The 17,329-nt window shown below is 37.7% G+C and overlaps 1 protein-coding gene across 1 annotated transcript in view; it reads right to left on the bottom strand.

The window, feature by feature from the left end:
• LOC144358163 (uncharacterized) overlaps positions 1-9,534 on the bottom strand; it is a 40,862-nt gene extending 31,328 nt beyond the window's left edge. Inside the window, exons 1-6 of the mRNA XM_085495356.1 lie at positions 8,780-9,534; positions 7,634-7,930; positions 7,196-7,496; positions 6,703-6,975; positions 6,126-6,462; positions 5,742-5,802 (exon numbers count right to left, since the gene is read on the bottom strand). Coding sequence (XP_085351482.1) covers positions 5,742-5,802; positions 6,126-6,462; positions 6,703-6,975; positions 7,196-7,496; positions 7,634-7,930; positions 8,780-9,352 — 1,842 coding nt within the window. The 5' untranslated portion in view covers positions 9,353-9,534. The remainder of the gene's footprint in view (positions 1-5,741; positions 5,803-6,125; positions 6,463-6,702; positions 6,976-7,195; positions 7,497-7,633; positions 7,931-8,779) is intronic.
• Between the last annotated feature and the right edge of the window lie 7,795 nt (positions 9,535-17,329).

Consider the following 17,329-nt stretch of genomic DNA (forward strand, 5'->3'; position numbering starts at 1 on the left):
GCTATGGATACATTGTGTGTCTGAATCTACTATGGATGCATTGTGTGTCTGAATCTGCTATGGACACAGTGTGTCTGAATTTATTATGGATTTATTATGAATCTGCGATTGATACATTGTGTGTCTGAATCTACTATGGATGCATTGTGTGTCTGAATCTACTATGGATGCACTGTGTGTCTGAACCTACTATGGATACACTGTCTGAGTGAATCTCCTATGGATGAATTGTGTGTATGAATCTACTATAGATGCATTGTGTGTCTGAATCTACTATGGATGCATTGTGTGTCTGAATCTACTATGAATGCATTGTGTGTCTGAATCTCCTATGAATGCATTATATGTCTGAATCTACTATGAATGCATTGTGTGTCTGAATCTACTATGAATGCATTGTGTGTCTGAATCTGCTATGAATGCATTGTATGTCTGAATCTACTATGGACACATTGTGAGTCTGAATCTACTATAGATGCATTGTGTGTCTGAATCTACTATGAATGCATTGTGTGTCTGAATCTACTATGAATGCATTGTGTGTCTGAATCTCCTATGAATGCATTATATGTCTGAATCTACTATGAATGCATTGTGTGTCTGAATCTACTATGGATGCATTGTGTGTCTGAATCTACTATGGATGCATTATATGTCTGAATCTGCTATGGATGCATTGTATGTCTGAATCTACTATAGATGCATTGTGTGTCTGAATCTACTATAGATGCATTGTGTGTCTGAATCTGCTATAGATACATTGTGTGTATGAATGAGCTATCAATGCATTGTATGTCTGTATCTAGTATGGATGCATTGTGTGTCTGAATCTACTATGGATGCATTATGTGTCTGTTCTACTATGGATGCACTGTGTGTCTCAATCTACTATAGATGCATTGTGTGTCTGAATCTGCTATGGATACATTGTATGTCTGTATCTGCCATGGATACATTGTGTGTCTAAATCTACTATGGATGCATTGTATGTCTGAATCTACTATAAATGCATTGTGTATCTGAATCTATTATAGATGCATAGTGTGCCTGAATCTGCTATAGATATATTGCGTGTCTGAATCTAATATGGATGCATTATGTGTCTGAATCTACTATGGATGCATTATGTGTCTGAATCTACTATGGATGAATTGTGTGTCTGAATCTATTATAGATGCATTGTGTGCCTGAATCTACTATGGATGCGTTGTGCTGAATCTACAAACGATACATTGTATGTCTGAATCTACTATGGATGCATTGTGTGTCTGAATCTACTAAGGATGGATTGTATGGCTAAATCTACTATGGATACATTGTGTGTCTGTATCTACTATGGATACATTGTGTGTCTGAATCTACTATGGATGCATTGTGTGTCTGTATCTACTATTGATGCATTGTATGTCTGAATCTACTATGGATACATTGTATGTCTGAATTTACTATGGATACATTGTGTGTCTGAATCTACTATGGATGGATTGTATGTCTGAATCTACTATGGATACATTGTGTGTCTGCATCTACTATGAATACATTTTATGTCTGAATCTACGATGGATACATCGTGTGTTTGAATCTACTATGGATACATTGTGTGTCTGAATCTACTATGGATGCATTGTGTTTCTTAATCTACTATGGATGCATTGTGTTTCTGAAACTACTATAGATACATTGTGCTGAATCTACTATAGATACATTGTGTGTCTGATTCTACTGTGGATGCACTGTGTGTCTGAACCTACTATGGATACACTGTCTGTGTGAGTCTCCTATGGTTGCATTGTGTGTCTGAATCCGCTATGGATACATCGTGTGTCTGAATGCGCTATGGATACATCGTGTGTCTAAATCCGCTATGGATACATCGTGTGTCTGAATCCGCTATGGATACATTGTGTGTCTGAATCTACTATGAATGCATTGTGTGTCTGAATCTAATATTGATGCATTGTGTGTCTTGATCTACTATTAATGCGTTGAGTGTCTGAATCTACTATACTATATATAGATGTATTGCGTTTCTTAATCTACTATTGATGCATTGTGTGTCTGAACTTACTATTGATGCATTGTGTGTCTGAATCTACTATGGAAGCACTGTGTGACTGAACCTACTATGGATACACTGCCTGTGTGAATCTCCTATGGATACATTGCGTGTCTGAATCTACTTTGCATGCGTTGTGTGTCTGAATCTACTGTACTATATATAGATGCATTGTATGTCTGCATCTACTATTGATGCATTGTGTGTCTGCATCTGCTTTGGATGCGTTATGTGCCTGAATCTACTATGGATACATTGTGTGTCTGAATCTACTATGAATGCACTGTGTGTCTGAACCTACTATGGATGCACTGTGTGTCTGAACCTACTATGGATACACTGTCTGTGTTAATCTCCTATGGTTGCATGGTGTGTCTGAATCCGCTATGGACACTTCATGTGTCTGAATCTACTATGGATACATCGTGTGTCTGAATCTACTATGGATACATTGTGTGTCTGAATCTACTATGAATGCATTGTGTTTCTGAATCTACTATGGATGCATTGTGTGTCTGAACCTACTATGGATGCACTGTGTGTCTGAACCTACTATGGATGCATTGTGTGTCTGAATCTACTAAGGGTGGATTGTATGTCTGAATCTACTATGGATGCATTGTGTGTCTCTATCTACTATTGATGCATTGTATGTCTGAATCTACTATGGATACATTGTGTTTCTGAATCTACTATGAATGCATTGTGTGTCTGAATCTACTATGGATGCATTGTGTGTCTGAATCTACTAAGGGTGGATTGTATGTCTGAATCTACTATGGATGCATTGTGTGTCTCTATCTACTATTGATGCATTGTATGTCTGAATCTACTATGGATACATTGTGTGTCTGAATCTACTTTGGATACATGGAATTTCTGAATCTACTATGAATACATTGTGTGTCTGAATCTACTATGGATAAATTGTGTGTCGGAATCTACTATAGATGTATTGGGGGTCTGAATCTACCATAGATGCATTGTATGTCTTAATCTACTATGAATGCATTGTGTGTCTTAATCTACTATTAATGCGTTGTGTGTCTGAATCTACTATACTATATATAGATGCATTGTGTTTCTGAACTTACTATGGATGCACTGTGTGTCTGCACCTACTATGGATACACTGCCTGTGTGAATCTCCTATGGATACATTGTGTGTCTGAATCTACTTTGGATGCGTTGTGTGTCTGAATCTACTATGAATAGACTGTGTGTCTGAATTTACTATGGATGCGTTGTGTGTCTGAATCTACTATGGATGGATTGTGTGTCTGAATCTACCATGGATGCGTTGTGTGTCTGAATCTACTATACTATATATAGATGCATTGTGTGTTTGAATCTACTACGGATGCACTGTGTGTCTGAATTTACTATGGATGTGTTGTGTGTCTGAATCTACTATGGATGGATTGTGTGTCTGAATCTGCTATGGATGCGTTGTGTGTCTGAATCTACTATGGATGAATTGTGTGTCTGAATCTACTATGGATGCATTGTGTGTCTGAATCTACTATACTATATATAGATGGATTGTGTGTCTGAATCTACTATGGATGGATTGTGTGTCTGAATCTACTATGGATGCGTTGTGTGTCTGAATCTACTATTGATGCACTGTGTGTCTGAATCTACTATACTATATATAGATGCATTGTGTGTCTGAATCTACTATTGATGCATTGTGTGACTGAATCTACTATGGATGCGTTGTGTGTATGAATCTACTATTGATGCATTGTGTGTCTGAATCTACTATGGATGCACTGTGTGTCTGAATCTACTATACTATATATAGATGCATTGTGTGTCTGCATCTACTATTGATGCATTGTGTGTCTGAATCTACTGTGGATGCGTTGTGTGTCTGAATCTACTATGGGTGGATTGTGTGTCTGAATCTACTATGCGTGGATTGTGTGTCTGCATCTACTATTGATACATTGTGTGTCTGAATCTACTATGGATGCGTCGTGTGCCTGAATCTGATATACTATACTATCTATCTATCTATCTACTATATATAGATGCATTGTATGTATGCATCTACTATTGATGCATTGTGTGTCTGCATCTGCTATGGATGCGTTGTGTCTCTGAATCTACTATGGATGCACTGTGTGTCTGAACCTACTATGTATACACTGCCTGTGTTAATCTCCTATGGATACATTGTGTGTCTGAATCTGCTATTAATACTTTGTGTGTCTGAATCTACTATAGATACATTGTGTGTCTGATTCTACTGTGGATGCACTTTGTGTCTGAACCTACTATGGATACACTGTCTGTGTGAGTCTCCTATGGATACATCGTGTGTCTGAATCCGCTATGGATACATCGTGTGTCTGAATCCGCTATGGATACATTGTGTGTCTGAATCTACTATGGATGCACTGTGTGTCTGAATTTACTATGGATGCGTTGTGTGTCTGAATCTACTATACTATATATAGATGCATTGTGTGTCTGCATCTGCTATGGATGCATTGGGTGTCTGAATCTACTATGGATGGATTGTGTGTCTGAATCTACTATGGGTGGATTGTGTGTCTGAATCTACTATGGATGCACTGTGTGTCTGAATCTACCATGGATGCACTGTGTGTCTGAATTTACTATGGATGCGTTGTGTGTCTGAATCTACTATACTATATATAGATGCATTGTGTTTCTGCATCTGCTATGGATGCATTGAGTGTCTGAATCTACTATGGATGGATTGTGTGTCTGAATCTACTATGGGTGGATTGTGTGTCTGAATCTACTATGAATGCACTGTGTGTCTGAACCTACTATGTATACACTGCCTGTGTGAATCTCCTATGGATACATTGTGTGTCTGAATCTGGTATTAATACTTTGTGTGTCTGAATCTACTATAGATACATTGTGTGTCTGATTCTACTGTGGATGCACTGTGTGTCTGAACCTACTATGGATACACTGTCTGTGTGAGTCTCCTATGGTTGTATTGTGTGTCTGAATCCGCTATGGATACATCGTGTGTCTGAATCCGCTATGGATACATCGTGTGTCCCAATCCGCTATGGATACATCGTGTGTCTGAATCCGCTATGGATACATCGTGTGTCTGAATCCGCTATGAATACTTTGTGTGTCTGAATCTACTATAGATACATTGTGTGTCTGATTCTACTGAGGATGCACTGTGTGTCTGAACCTACTATGGATACACTGTCTGTGTGAGTCTCCTATGGTTGTATTGTGTGTCTGAATCCGCTATGGATACATCGTGTGTCTGAATCCGCTATGGATACTTTGTGTGTCTGAATCTACTATAGATACATTGTGTGTCTGATTCTACTGAGGATGCACTGTGTGTCTGAACCTACTATGGATACACTGTCTGTGTGAGTCTCCTATGGTTGCATTGTGTGTCTGAATCTACTATGGATGCATTGTGTATCTGAACCTACTATGGGTGTATTGTGCGGCTGAATTTTCTGTGAATACCTACATATAAACACCATAATTGTCAACTATTGTATGCTGGATTGACAGGCATGAAAGATTTTTTTAAGTTTGTATTTTTATTTTCAGTTTTAATTAATTTAGATTAAATTAAAAACAGTTTTATAATTGAGTTTGATATATCAAAAAGGAAACGCATTAATTGGTGATATATATGTACAAATAAACCAAGACAACATACCTCTGCTCTCATATGCACCAGAAACATAATATCTTCCCCAACCAATTGTTTCAGGGCTTTGCTATAGTGTGAATAAAGGTAAAAAAAAACAATATGTTAGCAATGATGAGTAAAACTTACGTGTATATTATAATTATCTACTTATTATATACATGATTAATGAAGATACATATATGGATCACATTGGTAAAGAATTAATTTGAACCAAATATGTATACAACACACGACATTGATTTCAATAATTGGCTATATAACTCTAAGAAAAATATAATAAATAAATAGTTGAAATAACGCAAAATATAATGGTTTGATCATACATAGCAGGTGGATTCTTTCCGACTAATATTTGTGTAGTCCAACATAGGATAGCTATAGAATACGAACCATTGAATCTCATTATTCGTCAACCACTCCTGTACTTCTTTATTAGTCCATTCAAAAACAGAATGTGATGTAGATGGTCTACCAGTATCTGCTACCGACAAAGGCGGCAGAGCACCGACGTCTGTAACATTGCCTTTATTTACAGTATTCGCTTTTCCTGTATTGCCCAATCCTTTCATGAGCTGCTGGACGCAAACGCCAAATGGATTTGTCTTTTTGGCAAAATTTATGTAAAACTTGGTGCCAATAATTGCACCAAGCCACCCCGTTGGTTTGTAGTTTTCTTCCACAAGAAGTGGAATTATTTCTTTTCTCTGTTGAAATGCATATTCAGCCTCTGTCAGAAATATATTATATATATTATATATATTATATATATTATATAGATTAAAAAGAATGACAAGACATCTAACTAAAGACGTGACAGCTACCAGTTGTCTTCAAAATAGTGCGTTGACACTCTGCTCACATGTTAAAACTCCTTGTTATGTTTTCCTTATTTCTGGTTTTGTTTTTGAGATCATTATTTCACACATTCTTATATAACAATTGACAAGGTCGACCCATCAACACTTACCTACACGACAGTTAGGACTGTCTTTATATTTCTGTGAGACACACACAAGTACAACCGAGGCCTTTTCTACTGCGTCCGCCATTGCTTGTAAAGTCGACCCTCCCATCTCATCCAAGTCCAACCAGACTCGATATCCGTTTTTCAGCAACTGTTCCTTAACTTTAATCATGAGTTTCTGGACATCCCATTGGTAGCTTATCATCACGTGACCAGAAATTTTCTGATTCGAGTCAGAGTGACTTTCACCGACCACGCGTTCTTTGGTTTGTGTAACTAAGACAACGTGGAAGAAAAAATGTCGAATAAATATACATTAAATGATTCACAAATACCATTTACAAATATTTTTCCAAAACAATAATTTTTAAAGTACTTGTCTTGGATTCTGAACGAAAGTTTGTACTTTATATCATGCATCCGTCATCTTCTCCTGAATAACGTTTTACAATACAACCTATCTACTGCTAGTCTCGATCCTCAATATAACGCATACCTCGGATATGTTCCTGTTCTCCTTGTATTACCCACAGTGCACCTTCCGCGGCGTGTCGCACCTCCTGGCTTTCATGTGACTTTAATTTGTCAAGAGTAATCATTGCGTCTGGTTCTTTCTTGATCTTTTCCTTGTTAACATCGTCAAACGCTAACGTCCATAAACAGCGAGTTGCCCAATATGTCTCTTTGTCGTCTCCTTCTTTCATCAATCTCACTAGCAACTGTAAAGCTTTGTGTTTGACGATAATTTGTTTATTTTTGTCGTGATTTGCGAGAGTCGACAGCCCCTGTGCGAGTTCCTGTTAGGTATACAGGATATGTCATATATTTCAACATTACAACAACCTCATTGTCAATACCTTGGAATTGTAGTTGAGTTGTGTTTTTACGAAAACATTAAAATTTGATTGCAAATTCGACAATCACACAAACTTACCTCGACAGAAAATCCTTCCAGTGAAACTTTATCGGAGGTGTCTAGGGCCTCTGAGAATGTTGCCAACACGTAATGTATCATACTATCATCGGCCACTATTATTTCATTCTGCTCACCTTCTTCTAGAATGTAAGCAATAGCCATTACTGCCAGGGCCTTGGTAGAATTGTCTTTGGCCTTGGTGTATGGCATAATGATGTCAACTGCGCCGTGATCGTTAAAAAATTGACGACTGACACCTCCCTTGGCACAGTTGTACACCAATCCCAGGTAGATCAATACAAGCCTGTAAATAACCTGTGTTTTGGAAGGTACAAGCTCAGAGTAAATGTGTTGTCTTGGTGACACGATACCCCCCCCCCCCAAATTAATCATAAAGATGCAATTTTGATGAAAAGTATTTTTTTTATAGTGTTGATTGATAGGTTGTTGAATACATTTTAATATGGTTTATTATAAACTAAAAACATTGTTCACAACTATACGTTCAGATAAACTATGACATTCCCAATACTAGTAATATGCGCTGAATGTTCTGGTGTACACAATGCCATACACTGCACATGCGCATCTAACAAATTCTATTTTAGTTTCCGATGAATGAAAAAAAATGGTCATTAACATGAAAAAAAATATTACAAAATACAAATTTTCGGCCATCACATTTTTAATTCTCGCGATATTTAGTGCATGGTGATATTTTGACCACGTCACGTGTTATTATTGTCTGGCGAGATTAATTATCATGCGTGTTGTTATTTGAATATGTAACGTACAAATCGCCGCAAGACCCGATTATAAGACTGTATTTCCAATTGATATGTTATCAAGTTTGACTTCAAGATTACGTGATTGTGTTATTAATAATGTCAACAGAAATGTTGACGATTGTTACGAATTGTTAACGATTGGTTTAATGTTATGAACAGAATAAGTTCTAAAGGCTAGTGTAACTTTAGCTGGCAGGTTTTATGTAAGTGACTTTATCAAGTAAGAATCAAAATATGGCGCTTTTGCTTGTAGTGAAATGAAAGACTTGAAATTGAAGGCGAGTCTATCCCTGGAACGAATCAGTACAATAATAAGGTCGCATACAATTGTGCCTTACAAAATGCATTGTTGCACTAGCAGGTGCAAATTACTTACAGCGTTGGTTAAATATTGTTCTAGCATTTCTGTGCGTTTCAGTTCTGTCAATAACAGCTCAATAAGCCCCTGTTTGCTGATCTGACACACTATTTCGCTACGATCTGTCATCGACGTAGAACAGTTAAGCAGTGTCATAGTGGCACTAGTTGTCTCCGGACTCCTCTCAAGGGGACCGTCTTTTTGTATCGCTTTACAATACTTGAGACTAGCTTGCACGTATCCGTCGTATCCCAGCTGGTCGCACATAAGTCGTCTCTGCTCCTTCGACCCGTAAGCGTACATACCTTGTTCAATATTGTCCTCGATTGTTTCGGTGATGTCGTGCATTATCTCGTCAGTGATACATTTATTACTCGCTTCCTCTATCTTTTGTACTGTGATTTTAAACCGCGGTAGTAACTCTTCTATTTCCGGGTGGACTTTCAATCGCTCCTTGTGTTCGTCCATTGCTGCTTTCGCGGCGTAGGTCGCCAACATGTCAATACCAGCGGCGTCAGTAGCCAGGTACTCCGGTGTGCCATCTTCTGCCTGTTTAGAGGTTATAGTCTTCTTGGACGGCGAAGAACCCATGGTTGATATTTACATAGACACCAGTTTATGAACGACAACACAGTTTTGAAGTATGCAACGAACGTGACATGGCGTGCGCCAAGGAATATGCAAAGAACTTCATCGTCACACTATTACATTCCCCGACTATAATCATTTAAAACACTAAATGGCCACACAATTACGCGTACAATTACACTTTTCCACGGGAGCTACTGCGCATGTTCTTTTGTGAATGAAAAGTGTTTGTATGTTGTCAAGCAACTGCCAAACACATTCATGTACTCGCATGCCCTCTGAACCCCAGGCATACGCATTCATGTTATAAGTCACACTATCAGAATAAAAAGTTTGTGTGACATCATAGCTTTACATTATCATAAAATAACCTCTCTTCGCAAGTACATTCATTTCAACAGCAGCGCCATAATGTATTCGGAGAAAGGTGTATTGCAAAATAATGAGCGACGAAGGCGAACAAGTTATCGCGTCTCGACCGTTCTCCGAGTTGAATATGGCGCTGTATGCTATGGGATTCATTATTGTGAGCACAGGAACGTGTTAATTACCAAATGTTAACTCTTATAGCGAAATGTGATTTTTATGATTACCAATGGCATAAACAATTATATGCAATCTGCCCAACTGACAGTGAAGGATACGGAAACTGCAGTTATCGTGTTTTTGCAGTGGCAAGTGAAACACGGGCTAGATTATAATGAATATACATAATACGCCGTCTATTCGATTCAGTAGACTGACATCGAGATAGAGCGGAAGTTCCTTCACCATAACAACTAAAATATACAGCGAGACGTAATGTCTTCCGATTTTTTTTAATCAATTGAAAAGGGTGTAAATATCGATACATATTTGTAATTATAACACATCACTCGTTAATACTGTACTGTAATTGGTCAAAACATGATCACGTGTTATCGGCTAAATTACCATAGTAGCGCCAGGGAAATTACTAGTTCCCTAGGGAGACAAGTACATCAACTTGTGCCCGGGGATGACGTCACTCGTCACCTGATCGTGTGATTTCCAATATATGTCGTTTGCTAGTTCGGTCGCTGATATCGATGGTCCGCCTCGAAAGACAGAGCGATTTAGCTTCAGTCAGGAGAAGAACTTGACACACTAGTAGAAAATAAAGATGCACCGAAGACGAAGGACGCAATCAGGTTTTCTAGAAGCGTCTTTACATTGTTTTGTGAAGAAATTGGGACACCGCTAGCAGACGTCGAGAAGACGATCTATGCACGTTCCTAGTATGAACGTGTAATGTGTTATAAAATACATATTGCACTAGTATACTAGTGCCCTCATGACCATGCAATATGTGCTTAATAGTTATATCTGCATTGGTATAGAGGAAGAAGATGGAGCACTCATATGTGTCTTGGACCTGATCATGGTATTTGTGTGACCAAGAATTCTGATTCTCTACAGTTTTTCTATTGTACTAATTATACTTTTTACTATGTAAAAGTCAATCCTTCTTTGAAAATTATGGTAATTACAAAAAAATCGTAAAAAGTGTAGTATACAAAAAGGGGTCATAAGTAAAGGTTGTTTGACACGTTGCATGCTGGAAGAAATGATAAAGGACAAATGTGTTCAGTCGTAGCTGCGTCACACATTTTGCGCACTGCACTCAGATGAGGGGGGGGGGGCAAGGGTTATTTTCGTTCAACGTAATTGTAATATTTTTTTGTTCGTACAACGTAATCCTGTAAACACAGGCTAGACGTACAACGTAATCAATCAAATATTGTTTTCGTACACTGTAAAAATGTGTCATTCTCGGTACGTTCACGAATTTACATCCAAATAAAAAAAAGTCGTAAAGAATAATCCCGAGAAATTACATTTTCGAAACTGTAAAACGACTAGATGATACAATTCACTGCAAAATTTAATTTCCACTGTAAACTGTAAAAACGTTCTTTTTTCCTTGTGAATTGTAAAAAGCCCTTTTTATTTCTCGTAAAACTGTACCAGCTACCCCTACCCCCCCCCTACCCCCCCCCCAGATGGGGGCGCGTAGCGTCGGACATTGTGCGATTGGTTTGATGGAGATGCCTATAATATGGCTAAAGCTGCTACATATACATGAAAGAAAATACGGTCTCACTGCCGTACACCTCTACTCAAAATAAAAAAAGGTTGGAAAGTTACCTTTATTAATCACACAACTTGTAGTGCCAGCGTAAAACATCTGAATCCATTTTCTGCACGGTTCCCCGAAGTTGGGGACTTGTAAAGTTTGATTAAGGAATTGCCATGAAAAAGTACCGAATGCATTGGCAAATACGAGAAGTACTATCATACCTGCCAGTGGAAATTTATTTATTATTTAGAAAAGCGACAACTCGTAAACTAAACGAGCGTGTATTATCACCGCTATTCCGACATTTCGATCACTGTGAGTTATATTTGGTATGACCTTTTTTTTTTTTGCAAATATACCTGATGTAATTTTATATTCTGTATTAAGTAATGTATCGTTTCCTTTCTGCCTTGGGAATACAAGTGATTACACTTCAACGCAATTTCTTCTACCCATTCTCAATATGACGCAGCTGATACTTATATCTTCCCTAACAGTTATGAATGTATTAATTATTTCAACTATTCACATATTTTGCTTTTTAAGTATGTTTATTAAATTTTCTTTGCGAGTATGCTTGTTTGAAATCATATTTATCTTCATGTTTACGGGAAAACAACAAGCCGTTTTTGTTGATAGTGCTTACAATGTAACAGAAAATGTTCTTCATTTTCATCTATATTATATTATCTACCTTCTACTATATTTCGCATATATGCACTGATACGTAGCTTAGTCATTGTCACCTTCTGCTTTCAAAAAAGATGTCTTGTTTCATATTGCTTATTTTTGGGCATCATCAAAGTGTGTCTTTTTGATACAGTGCCTTAATTATTTCTTTAGATCTATTAAATAGAGTTTTACTATTGAATACATCATCGTGCCAGGTGCCCGCCATGTGTGCTTTACCCCTGATACATCTCTGAGTTCCAATGGCATTGAAAGAAGTGGCCGAGTCTGCCCTTTATGTAATAATTCTGAAATTGAAGACGGATACCATTTACTTTTAATTTGTTAATTATTTGAGATCATTGGGAAAAAATACATTCCAAGATAGTATTTTACATGGCCTTCATATAATAAATTTTCGGAATTGATGAAGACGTTTGATAAACTACAATCCATGGTAGCTTATTTGTATCATTCTTCAAAACCATGGAGGTTTTATGCTACCTCCATATTAAAAATAAGTTATGAAATTTATCAAAACATTGAGTGACTTTACAGCATATTGTATTTTTTTTCTTTTGTTTATGCAATCTGTATTTTTGAGCCACAGGCCATTGAACTACAATAAAGATCATCATCGTACTCAACAAGTATGCCGATGTCTGATAACTAATATCGTAATCGGCACTAGTTCGCGAGCTGACAAATTTGCCCATAAGTTAATTTGTTAACAGGAACATATACATGTATATTTACTAGTACATTTGTAAATAATAGTACAGCAGTTGCGAACAACGCTGTTATTTCGGTAGCAAGGCCTAGTTATAAAACAAATGTGCTAGTTGACAGGTGGTAACTGTCGGAGATACCACTGTGTTGGTCGGCAGTTGCTTATTCCAAACTAGATGTCACTGTGTTGATTGGCCAAGGTGTTTACCATCCCAGATACCAATGTTTTGCTAAGCAAATGATATCTGGATTAGATACCACATTGCTCGATGACAATTGGTATCCGTTCTTGGTACCAATTGGGGGCTAATCTGCACTGGCTCGGAAGGTTGTAAATGATTAGCTAGTTTGAATTTGCATAACAATACTGACAATGAACGTGCATTCAACGCCACAAGTTTTTTTGTTTTTTTAGCCAATCAGAATTCATCTTCCGAGCCAGTGCAGATCAGCCGCCAATTGGAATCCGTTAGTTGTCAGGCAGGCACCTCGGAATCCAGCCCAGATACCGCTGTGTTGGTTGGCAGGTGTGGCCTGGACACCACTGTGTGTGTTCGTTGGTAGGTAGATGGATGATTGATCGGCCCATATAAATCACTGTGCTGGCTGGCAGGCGGGTATTTCAACTAAGATATCGCTGTGCTAGTTGGAAGGTAGTACTCCGGCCGCATGTAAAGCACATTGATGTACCTGGTATCAAGTGTCCAGGTAGTTCGAATGTATTTGTGTCTTTCGTCGGAAACACATCGTTTATGCGCAATATTAAAATACTGAGCTTTCAAATTCGGAACATTGTATTCATAAATACTTTGTTTTCAATGTAAATTCTGTCGTAATGAACAAGAAGAGCATGAATAATATATAGATCAAACTGTTTTACACGTCGTGACAATATATTGATAGTACAGGTTGATAGAATGGTACATTTGCATATTTGTTATCTTACACTAAAATGATTTTGTTAAACAATTTTCACGTAAGTGAATATAGTTTCAATGAACATTCTCGAATACACCTGTGCGCTAATTGTTTGATTCTTACATTAACATCCCTACAATGCCGTTTGTTAACAACATACACTTATGTTCTGATGTATGTCAAATATATGTATTAGGAAATAATTACTGCTTGATAATAAAGCATGTGCTCTGTAGTATTCTAAGTAAACAATGGAATATTTGTCAGTTTCAGTGACACGTGATAATGATTTGTACCGCTTTCCTCATCACACCATGATTTGACACCAGGTAAATGTTTGATTTAGAAGTAATCCCAAAAAAACTAAAACAAGTATGTAAATATCACAGTATGATGAGTTTCATTGTCAAAATTCTGTGAGCTACTACCGGAAATTATGTATGCCCCTTGCAGGGAAGCCTATGATTATCTAGAGGGACATATACAATTTAATTAGGCGCTTGAGTGAGGGTTTAAGTTAAGGGTGAGGGGTACGAAGAAACTCTTTCTCCGTCGTTTATTTCGATAGTAGATGTCATGTCTCTGCAGTACCAAGTCAAATATAAAACAAAACAGTTATTATGAGAATGAAACGTCCTTTTATGAATCCCCCTCCATGTGGCACCGTTAATTGCTCAGTAACGTCAACGTAAGTCAGGATAATCTCGCCAGGGCATTTCTTAGTTTTCTCATTTCCGGAAGGCTTGTAAGTCCAAGATTTTTCAGAGTGTAGTAATAGAAAAACTCAGGTGCCTGAAAGATGTAAAGGTAGGTAAACTTTAATTTGAATTGAATAATTTGTGGAATTATTTGCGTTGGTAAATAAAACTGCTTAATTTCGTGCAAACAAACAATGTAATTGCACCTGTAAAACAGTTGTACATGCGGTCGCTCTAGTTTTCGTTTTGTGCAGCTACCAATAACCTGTTGTTCGCATCCGAAGTTTGCTGATGTTGATATTAATATACATGTTAGTGTCCAAGTTAATAAAACTACTTTATATGATGGCAACATTGTCACGGTGCGATTGCCTATACGTTGCATTTGACCCAAGTCGAATACCATGTGTCTCGACGACGATGACTCTTTAATATTCACTGCAATGTTCATCTATTGAAATACGTTGAAACTAACTGCAAAAATTGTGTTCGCCTCGAATTATGTTGTCCCTGCACTCTTGTATATAAAGAACCATTCTGGGTGAAAATGGGTACAATTAGTGATAAACACGATACATTGTATATTGCTCGGTATTTCATAACGTGCAAACTAAATACTTGTATGAAATGTTATTCATAACAATAATAAACTGCATGAGTAACTGCGCATGCCCTTTGTATAACTGGTTCGTACTATTGAGGGTTGGCTCTTGCACAATCATAGTTTGCGTTACGTACCTCTGCTTTCATATGTAGGAGAAACACAATATCTTCTCCAATCACGGTTTCCATGGCTGTGCTATGCATTAATAACAAAAAAAAAACCAATTAGAATGAGTTGATGCTATCCTATTGTGCACACGAATATTTGAGTTGTTATGCAGTAGCAAGGACGGACAATCTGGGAGTGACAACAAGGTTTGGAGATTGTATTTACGAGGGACGGAGGAAGGCAGGATTGAAAGGTGACTCGAATCCTCATTGCACATGCTTTGGGGGTATAGGCATAAATAAACGAAAAGCGTTGACGTCGATTTCCAAGACTTGAGAATTGTGGTTACAAAAAGTTATAATATCGGGCTACTTCTTAGTGCCATATATAATTTGAGCAGTGCTCAGAAATTATGATTTTGTTAAACCCATTTTATATGTAAATGTACGCCATTACTTCTCCCTCTAAAAGCTATGTACGCATATATACAGGCTATTCTACTGCAGTTTGATGCCCAATATTTCATTACTGATACACTCTATTAGAATCACACATCTTTTTCTGGTCTTCCTGTGTTTTAATTTTGCACGCTGATATACGTACCATTGAATCTCATTATTCTTCAACCAATCATGTACGTCTCTGTTCGTCCATTTACTGACAGGGTGTGCTGTGATTGGTCTATTCATGCCCATAGATGGCGACATAGCGCTGATATCTGAATCGGGTTTCTTCCCCGGAGAACGGATCGTTCTTCCCTTATCGCCAAGTTCTTTGACCAAATGTTGGATGCAGACACCGAACGGCTGGGTTTTGTTGGCGAAGTTGATGTAAAACTTCGTGCCGATTATGGCTCCTAACCAACCAGTGGGTTTGTAGTTCTCATCAACGAGGAGAGGAATTATTTCTTTTCTTTGTTGAAATGCGTATTCCGCTTCTGTGAAGGAAGCACAAATAACTGTAATGTACAGAGGGAGGTATAGACAATTCGCTACAAAGAGTACCATTATCGAACTCTCATTTGTATGTTCGCACTTGCTATTTCGTGTCTATGCAGACAATGTACTCACTGCAAGTAGCCCTCGTTTACGTACCTACACGACAGTTAGGACTGTCTTTATATTTCTGTGAGACACACACAAGTACAACCGAAGCCTTTTCCACAGCGTCCGCCATTGCTTGTAAAGTCGACCCTCCCATCTCATCCAAGTCCAACCAGACTCGATATCCACTTTTCAGCAACTGTTCCTTAATTTTAATCATCAATTTTTGAACATCCCATTGATAGCTTATCATCACGTGATCGCCGACCACTTCTTTCGAAGGTACAATCCCTTCGGCCTTCACGCATTTTTCTGGACTCCCTTGTTCTGTGCTCGTGTGAAAATCATAGTACATTGCATAACATTTTGATTTATACGTGTTACACAATGAAATCTGGCAACATATAGTTCACATGAATTTAATTATCCATCACTTTCAACTGTACTGGCACAGTATTATTTGATTTAGTAATTAACCTTCCCGCGTGATGTCAAAACACGAACATTGTTCTGGTTCTATCGTAGTATTTGGTCATTCAAACAGAAATTTCACTGCTCGATTTGTGCAACATATTCACGTAACTTATAGTACTGCCATATGAAGTCAGCACAAAGACTCTAACCCCAACACATATACATCTAACTCAACACATATACACCGAACTCAACATATGTACACGAAAATAACATAAATAGTACACCTAATTCAACACATCTACACCGACCTCAACACATACACACCGAACTAAACAAATGCATGGAACCCAACAAATATACATCGAAACTTAAACAAATACACATAATTCAACAAATATACACCGTCCTCAACACATATACACCGTCCTCAACACAAATACACCGTCCTCAACACATATACACCGAACCCTAGTGCACAAATGTATGGAACCCAACCCATATACATCGAAACTTAAACAAATACACATAATTCAACAAATATACATCGAACTCAACACATATACACCGAAACCTAGTGCACAAATGTATGGAACCCAACCCATATACAACAAACTCAGCACATGTACATCGTACCTTACACAAATACATCGAACCAGATAAAAATACATCTAATTCAACAAATATACACTAAACCCT

Source organism: Saccoglossus kowalevskii, chromosome 21 (assembly GCF_978046115.1).
Source record: "Saccoglossus kowalevskii chromosome 21, keSacKowa6.1, whole genome shotgun sequence".
Classification (NCBI taxonomy): Eukaryota; Metazoa; Hemichordata; class Enteropneusta; family Harrimaniidae; genus Saccoglossus; species Saccoglossus kowalevskii.